General features: G+C 43.6%; 1 protein-coding gene across 1 annotated transcript in view; it reads right to left on the reverse strand.

Annotated features, from left to right (window-relative positions):
- LOC144234201 (uncharacterized) overlaps positions 1-23344 on the reverse strand; it is a 98376-nt gene that overhangs the window by 74497 nt on the left and 535 nt on the right. The window contains exons 3-4 of the mRNA XM_077767480.1: positions 22849-22944; positions 17985-18099 (exon numbers count right to left, since the gene is read on the reverse strand). Coding sequence (XP_077623606.1) covers positions 17985-18099; positions 22849-22944 — 211 coding nt within the window. The remainder of the gene's footprint in view (positions 1-17984; positions 18100-22848; positions 22945-23344) is intronic.

Below are 23344 nucleotides of genomic sequence, written 5' to 3' on the forward strand. Positions count from 1 at the left end.
TGTGTGTGTGTGTGTGTGTGTACATTATTGGTATAATAGATTCATACCGTACCTTGATTCTAAAGGGTGCTTGTGTTTTTAAAGACATAACCTCCCACACTCACAAGCTGTTATCTCACAGAAATGGAAATGGATTGCTTGCTGGGAGGAAAATATGAACTTTGTAATGATGCATCCCTGTATTCTTTAACTGGTTGAAATGAGCATATACTCATTTGGTAACTAAATATAATTCCATATTTTTTTTAAATTTTACTATCAGCCCCTCGATATTCCTACAAGACTGAAACAAGACAGATGGAAGTGAATGAGGTCCAGAGAAAGACCTGAAGTTAGGAAGAAAGAGAATTAGCTCACAGAAATTCCTTCCCCAATACCTAGTGAAATAACAACAATGTCCTCTAGTAGCAACCAACAAGGGAAGGGGCACGGCCAATGCCGTAAGTCTCAAAAAGTGGCAGCTAAGGAAGAAATCAATTCTGGGGGTGGAGTTGGGCAGCAAAATGGCAAGGCTCCTAACTGCATCCTGACCTGACAAAAGCTCCGGTGATAAGTCAAGGCAATCACAAGAATTCTCACTTCAAATTCCAAACCTAGCAAGAAGCGAACTGAGGATTTACTAGTATTTTTCTTCTTCCCAGGGAAGTAGTGGAAATATATGCAAACAGCTGCTTGAGAGAAACAGAGGACAAGGAGGCTGCTTCTGCAAGGCTCTGTCCTGAGTGGGACATCGATCTGAAGCCAGAGCTTGTCTATCCATCAGAAGGAGACGCACACCCCCACACAAATCAGACACTGTGAACTCTGGTACAGGACAATGTATAAAATCTCCAAAGGGAGAACAGAACCCATACTGCCTAACAGAGCCTGCCTTAGCTGAGGCCTCTCTGCTCCTTTGCTCTAAGGCTATAGAAAAAACTAGATAGCTTTTAAAGTGTAGACCCTAAGGAAACATGACATGATATCGGACATGACAGGCAAGATACCACTAACACTGTAAGACCAGAAAGAGAGAAAATAGAATATGCATAGAACCCCCAAAGCATGATCAAGACAAAAATACATGGAATGGCAGCAATGCAAGTATATGCAAGGTACACACACACACACCCTAACACAGCATGCAAAGAACACACAAATAACCAGTCTAGAAAATGTAACTCAGGAAAGAAGAAAGATTCTTCACATGTGCATCTAACTGAATAACCAACTAAGAACGTGAGTTCATGATATAATAAAACAGAATGAGATGAAAGAAAGAGATCTAAGGAAACAAATGGATCCCAAAACATACCATTAAAATTAATAAATAAAAACACCAAAGGACAGCATAGACACAGCCGGAAATAAACAACAATTATAGAACAAAGAATTAAGGTAATGATAGTGTATGCATATGGGAAAGATACATTAAAGCAAGTCATAGAGAAGCCAATAGGCATGGAGGAGAAAGATGATCAATGATAATATATGGTATCTTTAAAGCAGCAAATAAACAAATACAATGGGAAAAAGTATTAAAAGACCTAACACAAGAAAATTTTTAAAAAATGGTAACTTTGAAAATAGTGCTTATTATGTGCCACTTTTCTATGCACTTGATACACATTAACTCAAATCATCCTGATGCTTCTATGAGGTATGTATTGTAATTATTTCTATTTTGCAGATTAAAAAATTTGAGGCATAAAGAGATTAGGTAACTTGCTAAAATTTTACAGCTAATAATATAAAGCCAGGCAGAATTGAATCTGTCTATTAAAAAGTATTTGCTGGGTTTAGGGATACCTAATGCAAAACTCACAACACCAAAATATAACACCAAGGATAAAGAAAACACTTCTCAGACAGTCAGTCAGAAAATGTAAATAACCTACAAGGAGAAATGATCATGCTGACAGCAGTCTCCACAATAATATTCAATGCCAGAAAGATAATGGAGAAATAACTACGTAGTTCTTTAGAAATAAGGTATAACCCAAGATTAGTATGCTTATTCAAATATGAAGGCAATATACATAAAAGAACTCAGTGAAACAGTATCAATGTGTCATCTGGAGAGAAAAAAAATGTTTACAATGAAATCTAGCCAATTAAACAATAACAAATCCAAACAAAGAACTCAAGGACGGAGAAGCTATGGTAACAGACAATAACAAAAGGAACAAACCCAAGACAATAGCTATGAATTATGGCTATAGAAATTATACAAAACTTAAGGATGTACAAGCAATAATAAAATAACTAAATAACAATCACACAATAATGTAAATGACATACCAATAAATTAAAATGGGGCAAAAGGAGGTGGGAGGAAGAAAAAGTGTTTGCTTGGCAGGGAAGAAATCAATACTGCCTAAAATGGAATCATTTAAGGTAAAAAATAGTGGGGACAACATGGTAAGGTACTTTATAACCTCTTCTTAGCATTAGAAGGGAGATTTTAAGAAATAATATTTTCTGTGATAAAGACATGTTTATTTGAAGTTTAGTAATTTCCCCAATTTATTTTCTTCTGTTTATCTAATTAAATGTAAAAATTCTGTTTAAAATGGTCACATGATCTCATTTTGTATGAGAGCTATAGTATCTTGAGTGTCTATCTCCATCCACCCATCCATCCACTGTCCTATTTATATGTGCTTAGGAAATCTTTAAAACCACAGACTATTTTTTAAAAGGCATAACCTATCTTTAAAAGCCAAAACAATAAAATGATTTTTTACATAAAGGAAGAAAGTTATGATAATAGATTTGGGGAGCTGACTGGGGCTTTTAAAATCTCCTCCTCTTTTATTGTGAAAAACAGAAAGAGATTATGTAGTAAGGGACACACAGGGGCTGTTGTGATCTGAGCCAACATCCATTCCATTCTGATATTCTGATTTCCTATTAAGAATTTCAGCCGTGCAGAAAAGCATCAACAAGGAAGTTTAAAAAAATCACACCAAGTCCTATCATCTAGAAATAACCATCATTACCATTAGGTGAATACTATTCCAGAGAATTTTATCCAGATATTCAGATGGAAGAATCAGTGAGTAGATAGTTGAGCAGACAGGAATGATATTATTAAAATGAAAAGATTATATGTACTATTTACTAACAAAAAGGTCCTGTTTAATTCCTAAACCAGTGATATTATCCAAAGTAATGCAAGAAATCAGACCCTGATCTTTCAACATCTGGTTTAGGGTCTATGTCCTGAAGTACACTTGCTTCACTGGATACATACACCATCAGGCAGATAGATGTGTAGATGTGACATCACAGTCCCACCTCTATGCACACACATAGGGCCTACTCCCCTGATGACGACATCATCCTGGGGTCTGGCTGAGTCTTGTCTACACCTGCAGAAAGGACTTCCCTTGCCTGACCTGTCACATCCCATGAAGGCACGATACAGGCACATCAGAGCTGACAGCTGAGATGCAAGTATGAGAAGTTTTGAGGGGAGGGCAGTTGAAGCCGAGAGGACTAAGAAGCAGAGGGCTTAAGAACAGTGACGTGAGTGTGCAGGGCGGGGGCAGCAGACACGGAGTGCAAGGAAACAGAGCAAGAAGGGAAGAGAGCTTGGGGGGCAGGAGGAGACATGAAGTGACCTGGTTCCCACACTGAGACCCACAGGGTGACACTTTCCTTAGACCAGTATGAACACACATGAGGATGCAAGAAGCGAGTCACCTTCACTGAGATCAAGTTTGGAGGGAAAAAAGACCCCAGCTCAGGAAACAGATCCGTAAGTAAACAGATGGTCCAAAACAAGATTAAAAAGAGTTTTATCAGAGAGGTTTATATCTAAGATACCTGGAGCAAGATGGTACATGGACACCAGACAGGTTAAACTCCCTCGTAAGGGGGCAGAGGCCCTACATGATCCAACGATGCAGTTCAAAAGGAGTATAAGTGGCCCAGGAGACCAGACAGCTGAGACACATAACATAACTCTGGCTGGAGCACTGGATATTTGGAGGCCATTCCTTCACTCAGGCCATAACAAGCTTTTTCCACCCCAGGACAGACCACAGCACCACCACAGCAGCGTGCCCGATAATTCGGCCGTTTCTTGGCAGGCACTGACTGGTACTGGGTACCCTGAGTTCTACAGGGGAGCCTAACTAAGGCCCGCATGGCTTCTCAGACCACTAGGCTCTGCGACCGCATGAATGGTATCACCCTTGAGTTTATATCAAGCACGGACACAATGTCTCGACTTCCTTCGAAGCAACATAGGAAAGGCAGGTCTTTCCTAATGACCCAAACTAATTTGAGCCACCTGCTTTCATTATCTTGCTCTTCCAGAGCACCCTCTACTATCATCGCCAGAGGTCAGGACGACTCCCAAGCCTTTATGGCTTCTGTAATGCCCTTGGAAATTTAGTAAAAAGTCTTCTGCTCCAGCATTCAACTTCCTCTACAATCTTAACTATCTCTGTAATGTCCTTTTCCTCCTTATTATTCCAGTTACCCGGTGTTCCGATCACAGTGTATTACCCAACATTTCTAGAATATACCATGCTCCGATCACAGTGTATTACCCAACATTTCTACAATACACCATGTACCCACCACTGGAGACCTTTCCTGTGGAGTCCCCAGAGTCAGACATGCTTTATTCATTACCTATCAAAATCCTACTCAACTTACAAAGCACAGCTCACATGGGCTGAAATCCTGAACTCCCATCGGAATTACTCAGCCCTTTCTTTCAGTGGCACGGCCATTTGTTTTGAGCTTTAGTTAAACTTAATATATTTTGCCTTATATTAATTGCTGTTTAAATCTGTCTTGATTTAAATCTGTCCTTACAGGTAGTGAGTGAATTTATTGAACATCTACTATGAATGCCAGGTGCCTTCACAGACATCATCTAATTTATCCTTCCATTGCTAATATGTGGCAGCATGCTCACATGCTCACACATGTTGGTGTTCATAAATGTAGTATTATTCTATGAAGAGGTGGGGAATAGTTTGACTTCTGAGCTTGAGAAGGGAGATAACTAAATTATTCTCCTTTGGGAGACTTAAGGAAAAGAAATGAGAGAAATAGCTATACTCACCAATTCTATTGGATGGCACAGATACGGGATGAAAAATACTTAGTCTTTGATAATCTTGTCTTTAAAAAAAAATGCCCTAACCGGAAACACAACACCATCTATTTTTCTGCTTGTTTTCCTTTTCCCCACCCAGGAGCTCAGCATCATGTCCCTCTTCTTCTTCTTCTTTTTTTAAAATTTTTAAATGTTTCTTATTTATTTCTGAGAGAGAGCGTGAGAGGGGAGGGTCAGAGAGAGAGGGAGGCACAGAATCTGAAACAGGCTCCAGGCTCTGAGCTGGCTGTCAGCACAGAGCCTGACATGGGGCTCGAACTCATGAGCCATGAGATCATGACCTGATCCAAAGTTGGACGCTTAACCGACTGAGCCAGCCAGGCGTCCCCATCATGTCCCTCTTCTGGCCAGAGCCAGACCTCATTAGGCTAGCCGGTTCTAGGCCTAGACTAGTCACTAATTCTTTGTGGACTTTAGGCAAGACAGTGTCTCCCCTCTGCCTCAGTCTTTCCCTGTGTAGAATGGACAGTTTGGGATGAGCTCAAGGGTCCTTATCAGTTCCGTAAAATCCTGAGCTTCTGCATTGAATGAGCATATACAAAATGATTGGAGAAGGGACTCATTCTTCAGGCCAACACACAAACACCAAAATATGAAAGATTATGGAAATGAGGCTATAGATTTCTCTCTGTGAATGCATGTTTTGTGAATGATTTCTGTGCACATTGTGGATGAGAGGTGGAAAGCTGTCAGTCCATGAAAGTACATTTTCAAGGAATTTTAAAATTTATTCAATGAATATATGAACAGTAAAAACATTGCTTGGTTACTCCCCACTAGGATTTACCATTTTGGTTGTTGTTGTTGTTAGGAAACTAATGAGGATTAATTGTATTTAAAATTTTATATACACTCATCTGGGGGGTGCCTGGTCGGCTCAGCTGGTTAGGTGTCTGACTTTGGTTCAGGTCATGATCTCACGGTTTGCGGGTTTGAGCCCTGCATCAAGCTCTGTGCTGACAGCGCAGAGAGCCTGGAGCCTGCTTCAGCTTCTGTGTCTCCCTCTCTCTCTGTCCACTTCATCTCAAGAATGAATAATCATTAAACATCTTTTTAAAAAGGTGAAGGTCCTCAGGTTTGTGTTGCTATGTGTGTATATATATGCACACACCTTGTTTTTGAACAGTGTCTCTCTACCCACACTGTCTGAGGGGAGGGTTAGTCCAGTCTAATTTATGATTTTACAAAGAATAGTCAAATCCAGATCAACTGGCTATTATTAAGCAGTGAGTGATATGTTTTCATTGATTATTTGACTAAAGTCCGTTGTCACATCTTCCCTCTCCCCATGCAGAAGTTGATGCAACACTGTTGATTTATTCATTCATTTATCCAACAGAAGATCCTTCTGGATGATTAGTTAGATGTTAGATGTAAATGAGGAGAACTTAACTTGTCAATGTTGATCATTGTGTTCTATAGGTCTGTGCATTTTTAAAGTGATCCTCAACTGTCAGATTAACGTATTTAAACTTTTTAAAAAAATTTTTAATGTTTATCTATTTTTGAGACTCAGAGACAGAACGTTAGCAGGGGTGGGGCAGAGAGGGAGAGGGAGACACGGAATCTGAAGCAGGCGCCCAAGAACCTTCACCTTGATTCTGGAGGAGGCCACCACAGATCTCTGCCTCACCCCGTTCTAAGGCTACACAAAGTCCTTTGCCCTCTCTGTGGTCAGAGACCACTAAGAATAAACAGAGCCTTTAGCCCTGCTGGGCTCAAGGTCAGACTCACACCTTTTTTTTTTAATATCAGATGTTTACTTGGTGCAGTTTGGATATTTTGCCAACACTGTTTCACCCAAAGCTGCATAACGATAGGTCTCAAAAGTACAAATACCACAGTGGTCCCAATAAAAATGTTCTGACTATATAAGGACTATAATTTGCTGAAAGTAAAAGGCCTTTGGCTTGTGAAGGGAAAAGAAAATCTTTCAAAATAAGAAAAAGAAAGAAAATGGAGGGGCGCCTGGATGGCTCAGTCAGTCAAGCATCCGACTTTGGCTCAGGTCATGATCTCTCGGTTCGTGGGTTTGAGCCATGTGTATGGCTCTGTGCTGGCGGCTAGCTCAGAGCGTGGAGCCTGCTTCAGATTCTGTGTCTCCCTCTCTCTCTCTGACCCTCCCCTGCTTATGCTGTTTCTCTCTCTCTCTCAGACATAAATAAAACATTAAAAAAATTTTTTATAAAAGAAAAAGAAAGAAAAGAGAGACAAAACATTTATTTTTGATTGGACAATTTTTGGTGGGACTGGGCAGCATAATATAAAATTCTGAAGAAAAAGAAAATATCCAGAAAGAAAGGAACAAAGAAAAATAAGTGACTAATATACTCTATAGGATAAAACATATTCTTAATGAAAACATTAGGAAAGCAGAAGGCTTTCCTAAAACAGAAAAATTCTACCTAAATGCAGTCAGTTTATTAAGCCTTAAGAAGGCCAAACCAAGCCAAAGCCAGCCTACAAAAGAGGGCACAGTTTTGAGGTCAATGTAGTTATATCAATACAAAATTTTTAAGAAGGAGTATAAAAATCCTTAAAAAAAAAAAAAAACACTTCTCTCTCTGCTCCTCTCAGGCTTATACTCTGTCTGTCTCTGTCTCTCAAATATAAATAAACGTTAAAAAAATTAAAAAACAAAACAAAACAAAAACAAAAGGAAAACCAAACTGGTTAATAAAATTTGAGGAAAAATTCAATACAATATATTTAAGATTCAACTTCCTCATATGATTTAATAGCTTTTCACTATATTGAATGCCTTCTTAAAACCAAATATATGTTTTAGTTACTGAAAACTTCCCCCAAAAGAACATTTCCTCTAAATCTATGTTTTCAATGTATTAATAAAATAGGTTCGACATTTTAGTTTGTTTTTATAGAAATGGTTAACTTTTTTTCCTGAAAGATTTCCTCCTCAAAATTGTATTTTTTAAAATTTCAGATATTTTTAAATGATTACTACTTTTTCAAGGATTGTGTTATTATGAAATAATTAAGATTTGTAAAAGTTACCCATCTTTATGATTCAGAAGGCCCTTAATCCAATTATCAGGGTGAAGGATGAATTGACCTTTTCCCCTTACAATCCCTATTTCTGGTTTGGAAAAAACAAATCTCTTCCAGAGAACACTGATTTCTAAATTTGCCAAAATTTAGATGGGCAAATTTAACAGCAGTGAAATTTTAAATAAGCTTGAATATTAATGAAAAAAACTCTTGTGTATAAATTTTATATTTATGTACGTGAACTCTTGCAGGACAATGGCATGAAGAACTTCATTTGGTATTTATATTATGTGCTTAAACCTACCTTCAATGTTTCTAGTCCCCTAAAAGTGATTTCCTATCATCAGAGTTTTCTTTCCTTTTTTTTTGTATTTTACTTTTTCTTTTTTAAATTATACTACTATACATATTCTTTTCTTGTTTGCACATTGGCAATATCTTTAATTTAAAAATTCAGTAAATAGTGATGGTTACAGCACCATTGAAGGTTCTAATTATATTACCCATCTTTTTCCTTCTAAAGATCCTAAGCTAGTTTACTGGGAGAAAATAAAATCTGTTCTTTCCTTTTTACAGGATTTAGAAATTTGACAGTTGTAAATTTTATTTATTTATTTTTTTTCACAATTCTGATGCTAAACCATTTTAGTTAGTGCCTTTCCCACATCGTTGTTGGGATTTCCTCATGTTCAAGGTTGGAGATTAAAATTTTATTTATTTAAAGATGTTTTGATTCAGCATTGTCAGATACTGACAGCTGCACAGATCCATAATCAGTCTTTTTAAGGAGGAAAAAAGGGTTCTAGGGTTTAATTCAGAGTTGAGACTAACCTACTTTTAAAAAAAGACTATCATGTCAAAAATGATGTCAATATTTAGCTTATGTATGTGGTAGAGTTCACTTTAATTTTAAATGAAACTTAAAGGAATTCATATCCTCTGGGATACTAGTCAGCCTAAGTCAGCATGAGACAATGTTTTAACATCGGGATACCTTTAGATACAAAAGATTAAGTTCAACCTTCTAAGGAAGAAAGATGAGGTAATATCTCTTCTTACAATGGTGTGTGTGTGTGTGTGTGTGTGTGTGTGTGTGTTGGTGCGTGTGTGTTCACATGCACATTTACAAAAAAAAATACCATAATGAAATTAATATGTGGATGGATATTGAGTATACAGTTTGAGGGGTTCCGATGGCATCACTGAGCTAAGATATTGGAATAAACTTCCTATATTTCTCCTTATCCTGTCCTCTCCATGTCACTAATTAGCTAGTTACATTTCTCCCTCATCCTCTGATGATCTTTAAGATCATAGCATCCCTTCCCTACCTTCAGTAAATGTATATTAGCCTCCAAGAGTGTCTGGCATCAAAAATATAATTCTGACCCCCTTGAAGAGAAAGAATTAACAGGCATCAACATCCCTTTCTGACTGCCCTAAAACCTCCATAAAAATTTTTTTGCTAGCCATATTTTTTCCCTTAAGGGTGCCTATTAACAGGCAATAGGAAGAAGATTAAAAAAACAAAACAAAACCAAAAACTTGTGTATATGAAAGGATGGCCCCCAGGCTGTGCCTGTCTGCCCAGGAAAATAGCAGTGAGAAGAGGGTAAGTGCTCAAGAAATTTATTTTAATTACTTCAGGGCTCCTGTCTTTTCTACAGCAGACGTAGTATATTTAAATGCAACAGGTTGGTGATCACAATGCAATGTATGAGAAACAATGAAAGATTTGTGAAATCTTTGAAAAATTTAATTTGGAGCAATTCTGTGACCTGGGGTTTTATACTTTTATTTTTTTGATATATGATTTCTGGAGTTATAATCATTTCTGGAAAATTCCATAAATGTCATTTAATTCTCTAGCATGAATCCTCAAACAACTGTCAGAATCTACTACTTTAAGTTCTTATAAGGTTCTCTTACATGTAAAATTAAAAACCACAACAAAAAATATTTTTGCCAAAAAGCAAAGCAGTAAATAACAGTCTCTATTTAGTGTCATGTATAATCCTTTTATAAGTATTATAAATAAAACAACCTATTTTGATGTGTTATATTAAGATCTATAAATTTTATAATCTAGGAGCATATGCAGAAAGGACAAATAGTAATGAAATCATCCTAGTGCTGAAATATAAACTCTTACAATTTATGTTAGTAAAAAAAATCCTCTCAGTTTAAAATTGTATCTGGAAAAAATATTTTGATAACAATCATATTTCTAACTAAAAAAATTAACTCAAAAAGGGATCTTATTCTTAAATTAAGGAATGAATTTATGAATAGTAGAAGAATCATCACATATCTCTCTGGAAAGTTATATTTTCTTTGTGCCATATGAAAATTTAATGTTTTATGTTCATAAATAAAATATCTTCTCAGATATTTGAGCTCTGGTTAAATGATGATCTTCACTGGGGTAAACTGTCTCGTGTTGTACAAGTTAACTATACAGAAAACAAACAAACAAACAAACAAAAAGAAACATAAAATATCATGTTAAATCTTAGCTTAGCTGAGAGGTAGCTCACCGAAAAGCAAGATTTTCTATTATAAAATGAAAAAAATTGTATAGTTTATTTTTTTAAAGTCCCCTTCTTTTAAAAAGATTTTCCTTTCAGAATTCTAAAGCATCATTTAAAAAATGTTACGAAGCTAATAGCTAATCCTCAAAAAAGCAATAAAGTTGTGTTTGTATTTTTAAAATATCATTTGTTATTTGAAGAGACAGCAACTGTTTTCATAACCACTTCATATTTCAGTGAAAATATTTCTTGTGTAAAGCTACGTGAAACAGCTTTTTTCTAGATAAACTTCCTAAAAGGTAATGTCAAGAGGGAAATATCTATGAATTGGAGGATTTTCTAAGGCTGCAAATACATAAAAATATTAGATGAGTGTTAACAGCTTTAAGTGTTTTCTTAACATTCTCATTTTAATTCTTTAACATTTTAATGACCCAATTTTAATCCAGGAAGCTGCCTATCAGTAAAATTTTTTTCTTTCCTTTAAAAAATTTTATTATAAATGACTGCTTCTGTGCTCCCTTACTTACATGTTTTTTTTTTTTTTTTAAGAAAGTTAGGCATAAGGAAATTCACTAGAAGGAAACTATTTTCCTCTTTTATTTAAATATTATTTCACTGAATGTGGTGTTAAAGTTCGGATGTGGTGGGAATCTAAAGGATAGAGTTTGGAGGGCTATGTCTAATTCATTCTTCCTTTAAAAATTAACTTATAGGCTGCCAGTATACTTCCTGCCTCATAATCAGCTGAGAATTATAGACTTTTTTTTTTAGAATTATAGAATTCTCCAGACAATTTCACTTTGGTTCGTTAAACCCCTACCTCTAGCAAGTAGGTTTTCTCTTCTCTTTTTCTTTTCCCCAACCCAGTGTTCTTGCCAGAAATTCAAAGATTAAAGAAGACTCAAAAAAAAAAAAAAATCATTCACTCCACCTTGAAACAAATAGTGAAACTATTTCTTTACTTGCTATTTATCAGATCTGGGACTCAAAGATGAGTTGACCTGGGGATCATAACTCTTTTACATGGTTAATCTAAGTTATTCGCCTGTCAGGGTTTTAAAGGGTCAATGTGATGTAAATCATTGCAGTTTAAATGGGCAGCTCTCCTTAGAGGCTGGGAAGCCCCGAGCAAGTTCCCCTCTTGCCATCACTAATTGTTCAACTTCAGATGGATTCACAACATCTGGGATATCCTGGTATGATCAGGACGTACTTTGGCTGAAGACTCACCTCCTCCCGCACGACAATTAGTGACTTTACGTTCTGCTTCCTCATTCGTATTCAACTTTTCCAACTGGTGCTGGACTATCTTATCCTGGGTCTGCAGGGATCTATCTGTCTTAGCAATAACACTTAATATTGCTTGAGTATATCCTACATGCCTGAAGTACTAGACTGTCTGTTTACTGACATCTCATTTCACCTCCCCAACAACCTCCTTATGAAGTAGGTACTTTAAATACCCCCATTTTCCAGATGAGGAAACTGACCTGGAGATACAAGTTAGTCAAGGGCATGCAGCTGAAAAGAGCCGAGCTGGGGAGTAAACTGAGGTTTCACTAGCACCAAGGCACGTGACTCTCAGCAACTAGGTTTTCCTGCTTCCTCAAATCATGCTGCCTTTATCCTCCCCTCCCTTTAAAAGCCTTTAAAGAAGAGACGCCTAGACTGCATTTGGTTTACCCCTGACCTTTTCATTATGATTCTTTTTTTAAAGAAAGAGAAGATACGACACTGAGTAGAACCAATGGGTAGGCTCTGGGTTGAAATGAGGAGTGTGTGCAACAGGCTCCAGTTTTTATGAAAATTAAAATAGATAAAAAATAAAAACAAAAACATCTTTTCCTTTCTCATTGGAATGGCCTCAGATGTGCTCCACAGGTTTGGGGGGACTTGGCCCTTTTTTTCTCTAGTGTCACCAGGAAATGTAGAGACCACATCATATTCTTCCTATAATCACTCCTGCCGTTTGCAGCCAAGACTTAAAAGAAATGCCTGACGGGGGGCGCCTGGGTGGCTCAGTTGGTTGAGCGTCCAACTTCGGCTCAGGTCATGATCTCACGATTCGTGGGTTCAAGCCCCGCGTTGGGCTCTGTGCTGACAGCTCAGAGCCTGGAGCCTGTTTCAGATTCTGTATCTCCCTCTCTCTCTGACCTTCCCCTGCTCACGCTGTCTCTCTCTCTCTCTCTCTCTCAGAAATAAATAAAACATTTAAAAAAAGAAAAAAAACAATTAAAAAGAAAAAGAAAAAAAAGAAATGCCTGACGGGACGCTAAATGGATCACAGGGAGGAGAGTAAAGATCTTTTCTTTCAGGGGGTAAGTGGAGACAAAAAGATTTATAAGACAGTGAAAAGTGAAACTGGGAGAAGGAAAGAACAAAGATAAAATAATTGTGAAACGGAAAGAGAAAACATCATGTATGACAGCAAATGGTGTTACCCAGCCCTGCCCTTCTCTTTCTCCTTTACTGTTTCCTCAATGGGAATCACCCAAGCTCTGAAAATTTAGGACTAGATAGAAGCTGAAAGTCAAAGGTGAACGGCAAGCATCCGAGGTGAACTACTTGTTCCCCCTAATCAGAAAGTTAAAAAAAGAAGTATAAAGAGAATGATTTGCAGAAATACTTGTGTCAATTCAATAGATTTCTTTTTAAGAACTCGAAAACAAGGAATTAAAGGAGAATGAATTTAAGGGGAATGAAATCACCAAGAGATAATCTTTGTGAAGGGATGCATAAAGTAGAGAAAAAGATTTTCCTATCAGCCTTTCTGATTTGTTCCCAGCCGGGTAATCCCGGGCACTGGCAGTCTGTGGGGCAAATGGACAGATGCTTCCAGAAAAGATTATCTTTCATCTGTCACTCAGGGAATAGCTCTGTGTCTATGACTACTGATTCTATGATCTAAGCCTGATATGCCATTGCTATATGTGCCAAACAGAAAAAATATTATTGTTATTAATTATAATAATAATAAAACAATAAAAGCAATAACAGCTAACATTTATTGAGCACAGAAGCACTTTCCATGAATAATCTCCTCTAATCTTCACCTGAACCTTATGATTGCTATTATTATCCCCATTTTACAGATGAGGAAATTGAAAAATTGAAAACAACTGGTTTGTAAGGAGACTTATTTCTACACGTTAGCCTCGGCCATAGCAGTCTGCTGCTTTCTTGCTCAAGTAGAAATTCACACAATTCTCCCTGTCCTCCCACAGTCTACCTCAAAGTCTTTCCAAGGTCAGATCCTAATCCGGGCAGTGGCTTGCATTGGCTGTGAGCCCTGGGCGTATGGAGTCAGAGCATCCACGTCTCCCTGAATGTAAAGCTCGCCTCAGTTTCTGACCAGTACTGCCATCGGTAAATGGCCTTTGCCCTAAATGAAAAAAGTGAGGACTTCATCATCAGGAGGAGGAAGTCTGAGGGCCCTGAGCACAGGGAGGGAGGAGGCTCTGAAGCACGGCACCAGGATAAAACCTTTGCACGCTGACCTCTCCATGTCCATTTCCCGCCTTAGAGATGCCCAATTTCTCCTTCACCCAAGACCTCAGTGGAACTGCCTGCGATTAGTCCCTTTGCTGTGCCATGTGGAAGCCAGCCTACCATCCCACCATGGACTACTGTTCCTTTCCTTCGCCAGGCATCCCTGTCCTGTCCAGCTGTGCTTTTCCCTGGTGGCCCAAAGCATTCAGACCTGACACTGTCCAAGTCCAGCAGAAACCTCGCTTTCTCCCACCAACTCACCAGACTCTGCCAAGAACACGTAGCCTAGAAGGACTGTCTCTTCGAAATCCCACAGGTCCAGGCTAGGTTGGGTCCTGAAACTTCTCATCTGCTTCTGTCCCTCAGCTCAATGCCTACCTTCACTTTTGGTTACTCATTTTCTGTTCAACATTTATCTAGTTGTTTGCAGTATTAAGTTCCAAATATTTGTTCTCCAACAAAGGGGGACCAAAAAGCCTGACAAAAATGTCACTGAGTGCTACTAGGAGAAAAAAAAATAAGGGGCACCTAAAAATCTAGCTTTCACAATGCACCCTAAGGTTCAAACCTTCGTATTATAAAATATAGACCTCAGAGACTAACTAGATAAACCAAATTTAATTTGGGGTTCATGGAGTCTAGGAAAGTCATGAGCCCCCTGAAACTGTGTGTAAAATATCTGTGTTGTTTTTGCTTTCCTTTTCTACTCTTTTCTTTTAATGTTATTTTATTTATTTTGGGACAGAGAGGGGGTGTGAGGGGAGAAGGGAGAGGCGGCGAAAGAGAAGAGAAAGAGAGAAAGAGAATCCCAAGCAGGCTCTGTGCTGACGGAGCTGGAGCCGGAGCCGGAGCCGGAGCCGGAGCCGACTTGGAGCACAATTTCAAGAATCGTGAGATCACCACCTGAGCCAAAATCAAGAATCAGATGCTTAAGTGACTGAGCCACCCAGATGCCCCGTTTCATTTTTTCTTGTTTTGTTTTGTTTTGTTTTTTTCTAGGAAGAAGTTCCTACTTCATTAGGTTATCCCAGGGAGAATGACTTATTTATATCTCCAAGTCCTAGAATAAGGACTGATTTTAATGTTTATTCATTTTTGAGAGACAGAGAGAGACAGAGAATGAGCAGGGCAGGGGCAGAGAGAGACACACACACAGAATACGAAGCAGGCTCCAGGCTCTGAGCTGTCAGCACAGAGCCCGATGAAGGGCTCAAACCCACAGACCGTGAGATCATTACCTGAGCTGAAGTTAGATGCTTAACCAACTGAGCCACCCAGGTGCCCCTGTTCTTTTGCTTTTTAACCTAGTTGTATCTTTCACCCCATTTCATTTTTCTTCCTCCCAAACCATTGCTTTCTAACCAAAGAAATACCATCTCATTTCCCAGTTAGAAGCTGCCAACAAGTACCAAAAGGGTAGAATGTGACGGAGGGGACCAAACAGTGGGGAGAGTCTATGAAAAAGGCCACCAGAATGATTTATTTGCAGTAGTGCAAATAACATGGCTACTATTCCCATGTGCTAAGGACATGACTACTACTACTACTACTACTATGGCATCGAAGTTGCTGTCATTGATGGAAATATGTAAAGCCGAAATAATGGAGTTAGATCTGGGGGATGGCAGTAAATCTTAAGCTTAAAACTGACCCGGCCAAGCAGCTGTCCTACGAGCAAGAGATCTGCAGCATTCTAAGAGATGTCTGAAGCACAGGGATCAAACGATCTTTCTTGGTTTGAAAAGCTCCTTTGGCGGGGAGGGGGGGGGTCTTCCTTGCTTGTAAAGTGATTAGGAGATCCTGGGAGAATTCAAATCAGGCCTTACTATCTTCCTAACAGCTCAAATCAAGCCCAGCAGGCAAGAAGGAAGTGATTCAAACTGCCACCCAGAGAAGAGAAATAAGGGAGAGGGGCGTAGGCCACATGGAGCTGCTTCATGCTGGGAGAATTTGTGGAAGAGACCAATACTTGAAATCTATGACACAGCAAATTTCTCGGGTGCTGATGACTTTCTCAGCAGACGGAGGCCAACATGGAGGCTCTGAAGTCCAGGCCACATCAGAAGAGAGAGAGGAGAGCCGTGCCTAGCTTAACCGGGGGAGGCCTCCAGAATGCTAATCACCAAAAGAAGGAACTTCCAGTAAACTCTTCTTTGAACGCTGGCATCCTAAATGCAAGTCATTTTGGAGAGGAATCTGTTACAATGCCCTAGATTGTGTTTATTATCTTATTATTTGGTAATGGTAGGAAATATTTCGTAAAAAGAAAGAACCCAGTTTAGACAATAAACAGAGTTCGAGTCCCAGCTGCATGACCTTGGTAAAATCACTTAACCTCTCTGAACCTCCATTTCTTGATTTATAAAATGAAGGTATCTGTCTGTATATCCTCAACAGCTCTTTCTAACTTTTGCATGTTACTTATTATATCTAAATTTGAGGTTTAACCCATTGGCAGATTTTTTTTCAAACATGATTAGAAGAGGTTACCTTTCAGGCAAGACAGTCCCTCCCCCTGTTATTTTCCGAGATGTCACTACAATGCAACTGAAATACCAATTAAAGGAGGGAAGACGAGGGGCGCCTGGGTGGCTTAGTCGGTTAAGCGTCTGACTTTCGCTTGGGTCATGATCTCGCAGTTCGTGGGTTTGAGCCCCGTGTCGGGCTCTGCTGACTGCCAGCTCAGAGCCTGGAGCCTGTTTCAGTCTGTGACTCCCTCTCTCTCTGACCCTCCCCTGCTCACGCTGTCTGTCTCTCTCCTAGAAATAAATAAAACATTAAAATAAATAAATAAAGGGAGGGAAGACGGAGACATTGACTTCTTGGAATGAACCGTATTGCTATAAACTTCAGATCCTTATATTAAAAGGGGGAATTTAAAGGAAGTTAGGTTCAGTGAATGATTTGAAGACCTGGCCCTCACTGTACGGGGTGGGAGTATAGACGAGCCCAGTCAATCTATTTACGATTTGAGTTCCACTTTCCAAATGTAAAGATGTCAAAAACTCATGTTGCAGTCACTTCATTAGTACAGAAAGTAGGTCTGTCCTATAATGATCCGACGTCTTCCATGTCAGGTGCTTCTGGTCTGCCATGAACCCCAAGTTTCCCTCTAAGATTTCTGCCAGTTTCCTACGTTTTGCTCACATAACATCCAAGGATTAGCCGGGTAGCTCACTTTCTCCCTTCCTTACAAATCGAACAGCACTGGGCTTTCCAAATTTCTCTGCCAAGCTCCGAAATGAATTTCCCAATAAGAAGTCACAGTATGACTCTGAAGCTCGGAAAGGCAGCTAAACAAAAGCTCTGTAGCAAAGGATTTTGCTGGTTAATAGGAAATGTAAATGTATTTACAGTTTAATGCCTTACCCCTCAAAAAAAATCAATAACCGAAAACTTTTCCTACCCATCCTATGCTGAACTTTAGTCAATGAGAAATAACTTAATGTTTCGGTTTCCTCAGAGAAACTGAGCTCAGCAAATAACCTTTCCACTCAACGCCTCCCCTGGGCGAATGAGAGACCTTAAATAGCCCCGGAAGTGAGGGGTGGAGAGGGAACCATGTGCCCCACCCCTCAGTACTGGGGGCCTCCAAACACCCAGGCCCAAGTCCTGCTAGAGGATAAAACAGGAAGGGGGCCTGTCTAGGGGGACATTGTGTCCTTCCTAACGACCTCTGTGATAGGTGACTCTCTTTGCCAAAGGCTAAGCCATTGAGGACAGTCCTCCAAGCACTGATCTCCCTGCGTTGCATCACCGAGTGAAGAGTGTATGTGGAGACTCTGGTTTTACCCAGGCCAAGGGGCCATGAGCTGAGGCATCTTTGCACTCACCTGGGACTCCGGAGCTCACGGGTTCAGACTCTGCAGTTCCCATGGCCTCTGAGACCCCCGCCTTCAGTGACCATCCCTCATGCAGACCTCTAGTAGTCCAGACAGGTTGAACTACCTGAAAGGGCAAAAAGATGGGTAGGGTTATTATGCTGGCTCAGGAGGAGAATGAGAGAGACCGGGGGTGGGAATATCTTGTAGGAAATCAAGAAGTGGGTTGGCTGAAGGATGGGAAGATGGCAGAGGGGCACATCTGCACCAAGAGCTGCAAGGTAGGGATGCTGATGCCACAGGAGAGCTTTTCAGAGACACCCACGAAGCTTCTCCCCTGCCGCGCTCCAGCATGGGAAGTCTCTGGGACAGAGAAGAGGGTCTTGGTCTGAGATCGCAGCAAGTGTGCCCAGTACCTTGGACTCAATCTCAATCCCTTCCTTTGCCTCCAGACTAAGGCAGATAAGGCAGAAGAACTCAAAGCAACCTCAGGTCTTGAAAAGAAGATAGCCAAGGCAAAGGGTCCAAAGGAAGGAAACCCAGCTCTAGCCGCGGGGAAGGGGAAGGGAGTAGTGCACGTGCACAGTAACCAAAAGGGGGCCTGAGGGTGAGCACACGCAGAACCCCCTAGCCCGGCCCAGCCACTAGGGGGCAGATGGCTGGGGGTGGGGTGGGGGGAATCTCCCGTGCCTTCATCCTTCCCTTAGCTCCAGAGATAACCTCCAGTCGTGATTTTCCAACAGGAAGACTAAGCTAGGTATTTGGACAGAGGAGCCAAGTTTCCCGGAGGGCCTCCTGGACACTTCCCACTCCCCAGGGAGAACTGGTCGGGGTGAGGAAGGGTCTCCAGCTGCTACCCCCCACCCCCCTTCTTTATAGGGACTCCGGAGGTTGGCATCAGAAGCAAGTGCCTGGAAGTAAGTGTCCATCAGGCCCCTAGCTTACTAGGTGACATGGCATTTTTCAAGAGGGGTGTGCATTGGCAGTTTGAAAATTCTAGATTACCCCCCCCTTTGCCTGCCTTCCTCAGCAAAGGCAAAGTGGGGAGAGGGGAGAAAGGGGGAGATCAGCTCCCACCGGCCCCAGGCTGACGCAAGTGCTTTGAGGAGGAAGGAAAGATGCACAAAGAGCCACAGATTCGGATTTTCACTTTTTGTGAAGGGAAAGGGGAGGGGGTCCTTTCCTCTGCTCCCACCCGGATTGACACCCCTCTCCGCCAGGACCCCCTCTCCCCGGCCCCATCAAAAGTGAGCAGCCCCGGCCGGGCCCGGGCGTGCAGCCGCCCCAGTGGCTGGGAGGCAGCAGCTTCCTCTAGGCAGCAGCAACAGTTGTCTGGCTGAGGCGAGGCGAGGCGAGGACTCGCTCTGGCGCGCACGACGCCGACTTCGGCCGGTGCTCCTGGGCTCTGGAGCCCCTGTCCCAAACCCAGCCCCTGCGGGAGACGTGAGGGCACCAGGGACGCGGGCACCCCGAGCAGCCCGCGCTCCGCTGGCTCAGCCTCTCCTGTGCAAGTTCGCTTCTTTTAGGTCACTTCTCTCCCAAATCTGGCGAAGGAGCAGGCTTTGCGGGGAGAAGGGGGCTTTCCGGCTAGGGAGATGGGGGAGATGTTAGAAGCAAAAGACAAAAGAGAAGCCGAAGGGACACCGGGTGAAGCTATTTTTAGTCGAATGTGGCTCTGACGCCTCTCTCTCCGCGGGAGCTATCGCTCCACAGACGGCCCCAGGTGAGAGGCTGGGAGGAAACACCCCCGGGGGTTTTGCTCTCGCTCCCTCTCCTTTGCAGATCTTAGGGACCCTTTTACTCTCTCAGAAAACGCAATCAGGGAGGGAAAATCTCCTTTATCTGGGGAGAGGGGCTCGGATTTAGCCCTGGAGGTTCGAGTCCTCGCCTTCCGTGCCTTCTCGGTGCCTTCTCGAAGGCTGAGCTATAAAAGATTGACTCTGTCCAGCACTCTGGGGCTCCGCAGCCCTTTTCTTACTCGGCAGAGGGTAGCGTCTGGGTGCTGGGCCAGCCGGGAGGGGAATGATGGTGGGCATTTAGTTTGCTGGAAGAACGGTGGTTGGGGTGCGGGGGGCGGGGAATTCAGGCCCTCCCCGAAAACAGGAAGCTTCCTGGCCCTCGGGTCCTGGGCTTTCCTATCCCCAGACTCATCCTCTATCCGTGTCCATCCCTGCGGACGCCTGTGTGTGTCTGTGTGTCCTTCTGGTCCAGTCCCTGAGGGCGTCTAGCACTGTTTCTAGCTGACGAAGGGCCGGGGCGCCAAAGCATGGTGAAGGCCTGATTTGTGCCACTTGTAACCTAAGCGGCAACGGCTGCAAGACGAGGAGGGGGGTCCACAGACGATCCTCGATCCTGCAGCTTTGCCTCCCTCCCCAGGACGGGGCGCCCGGAGAGACCCGGACAGGGCTGCAGCTGCCTCTGCTGAGCTCCTGAGTCGGGCATAACCACATCTTTCAAAAGCTCCTTCTCTGCGGGGGTTTCCCCCAGCTTTTGCCTGTTTCCCCCCCCCTTCCCTGCTACTTAGTTTTGAAAAAGATGAGATGGTGGAGACCTGAGGCTGCAAAACGCCTCCAATTAGGTTGGAAGCAGGTGCGGAGGGAAGAAGAGACTCCGGGGACCAGGCGGTGCCTGGGTATTTTCCCTCTTTTTCGGAGCTCCCCAATTCACCGCGGCTCGCCTCACCTCCAGGCCCCCTACGCTAGGACAGAGGATGCTGAGGGCCTCTCGCCCCTCCCTCAAGGGCTTCCCCACCCCTAGACTGCAGAGTTGGATCATTAGGGTCAAAAATGACCAGAACATGTCCTAACTGATTCACATTCCAAGTACTGACTTGGCCTTAAGATCGGATCCCTTTTTTTGCAATGGGTGTATGGGGTTATTCGGGGTGTGGGGCGGGGGTTGGGGGGGAAGACACAACTTCTGTAAACTTTTATTGCATTTTAGCTTCTTTTCCACTTCTCCGAAAACACACGCACACCGCCTGCTTCAATTCCCCCTGTGATACAAAGTCGATTGAAAAGTTGGGGGCGGGGGGCCCGCTCGGGNCGCCTTCAGCCCAGGATGTCTCCGAACCCCGGAGCCGAGCCCGCTGGGTCTCCCCAGCGCGCTCCAGCGCGGCTCAGCCTTCCCGCCCCGCGCGCCCCCCGCCGCTCTGCCGCCCCTCCCCGCGCCCCCCGCCCCATCCCTGCATTGCTCCACACCGACCGCGAGCCCCCAACTCGGCCCGCACAGACACGAGCGAGGTGTGTGGAGGACGCGAGACGAGCGTGGAGGGGAACCAGGGATCCCGGCGCCCTGCCTCCACCCCTCTTCCGTAGCCCCAGCGCCCTGAGCCTCCTCGCCTATCCGGCGTATCCCCCCCATTTCCCTCTCAGGGTTCCGCCAGCCCTGGCTGCAAGGTCGCGGATCTCTGAACAGGTACAGTTCGGATTTCCCCTGAACCCGCTCTTGTCCCTTCTAGTCCCCCAGCCGAGGTTCCAGCCGTGACTACAGGCGCTGCGTAAAGAGAAAAACTCCCCCAGAGCACTAAATAAATACAGACGAGGCCGCCAGCTCATTGGTGCGGACTAAAATCGTCACCCACCAATCAGGAAAGAGCTCACATTTTCCCTTTTTTTTTTTTTTTTTCAGAAGGGGGAGGGAGGAAAAAAAATATTTCCATTTCTAATTATTCAACAAAATCCAGACTGGAACACGTTAAAATCTTGTTGTTGAAAAAAAGCTGGCCAGGACCCCTACCTCCATTCCAGTCCAAGTGAGGGGAGGGGTGCAAGATATTGAGCAAGGGAGGGTTCAAGACAGAGACCTCTCCCAATGGGACCCAAGCCAGAAGATTCAGACAGAAAACGACAGGCAGAGATGAACATAAAATAAACCCAAACTCCACGCTAGTCAGCCTATTTCTAGAAAAATGAGAATGTCTCAATCCCACCCCCCCCAAAGTTCTGAATGCTCAAGAGAAATGGTGAAGCTCCTCCCTCTGCACCCCCGCCCGAACCCGTCTAGATATTGGGTGTCTAACGGCCCACTCGCCTCAGGTGCCCTTTCATTGCTGGAGCTCCCCTTCCTCCCCATTCTGCAGACTGTTGAGGGTAACAACAAGGGGCGAGTCCCTCATGCATCGCTGGCTCCCGCAAAGACGGGAGATTCCAGCATCTTCAGGAGGAAAGAGAGAGGAGGGGAAGGGAGACTGGGGTTAAAGGAGGAGGCTGATCTCTTTCTTTCGTTCTCCCTCCTTCCCTCTCCCTTCTCTCCCTCTAGGCCCCCTGTGCCATCCCATCCATCCAAACTTTGAGGGGTTGCCCTCCTTCTTCCTAGTGCAGCGCCACCCTTCCCATAACCGCTCTTGCCCCCCCCTCCCCAACCACCGCATCAGTATCCAAGGAGGGTGAGGGCAAAAGAATGTTCTGACCACCTCTCCTCTCCAACAGTAGTCCCCCAGGGGGGAAAAGCTCAGCCAGGGTGGGATGCTGCAAACATTGCAAGAAAGTTGCCATATTTGTTCTCTGCCACCCTGGAATCGACGTGCGGGCGAGCGCGGGCACACACACTCCAGCTCAGCAAGCCAGGAGAAAACGGATCTAGACCAAGTCGTCTCTGTCTCCGAGTCCCTGTCGACCCACCCTCTCCGCCCATCCATCACCCTCCGCAGCGCTGCGACCCACCCCCCTCCCACGGCATCCCCTAGGCTAGGCTACCGACAGACGCACGCACACTCCCCCCGAGCGTCGGCGCGCCCGCCGCGCCAGAGGGGGCTCCACAGTCTGCGCCCGCAGCCGCTGCGGCGCGGGGCAACTGGGGAAAAAAAGTTCTGCTCCGCAGACCAGTGAGCCTACAGACCACCGGCCGACCCGTGTACCAACCCCCTCCTCCTTACCTCGGTCCGGAGGTCCTGAGCGCGCTGGTCCCGTCCGCACTGCAGCCAGCTTGAAGGAGTCCCTTTCCAACCGGCCCGCTCCCCTCCCACCCCTCCCTGCCCCCAACGGGTGTTTGCCCATCGGCAAAGCAGGCTCTTCCAGGTAAGTATATAAGTTACTGTACTGTGTGGGAGGGTCACGATCTTGGTAATTGCTGCTTTCCGAGCTTAACCCCTGCGTTCCTGCCTTCCTCCAACTTGTTGAGGACTCGTCGGGTAGCGGGAGAGCGAGCGAGCGCGCCAGAGAGCGCGCCGGCCGGGAGGGGGGGAGAGAGGTGCACCGGGCAGAGACGGGAGAGCGAGACAGCGAGCGGCGGAGTTCAGATNGACTAGAGCCATGACGCAGCCAGCGCGCATTACTCACTTTTTGCAGTCACGACTTGGGAATCCGTGCTGGTTCCAACCAAAATTACACCGCTACCATTGAATTATTTAATAGGATCCAGTTCGGGGGTAA

The sequence above is a fragment of the Crocuta crocuta genome, unplaced genomic scaffold, assembly GCF_008692635.1.
Source record: "Crocuta crocuta isolate KB4526 unplaced genomic scaffold, BGI_CrCroc_1.0 scaffold330, whole genome shotgun sequence".
NCBI classification, from domain to species: Eukaryota; Metazoa; Chordata; class Mammalia; order Carnivora; family Hyaenidae; genus Crocuta; species Crocuta crocuta.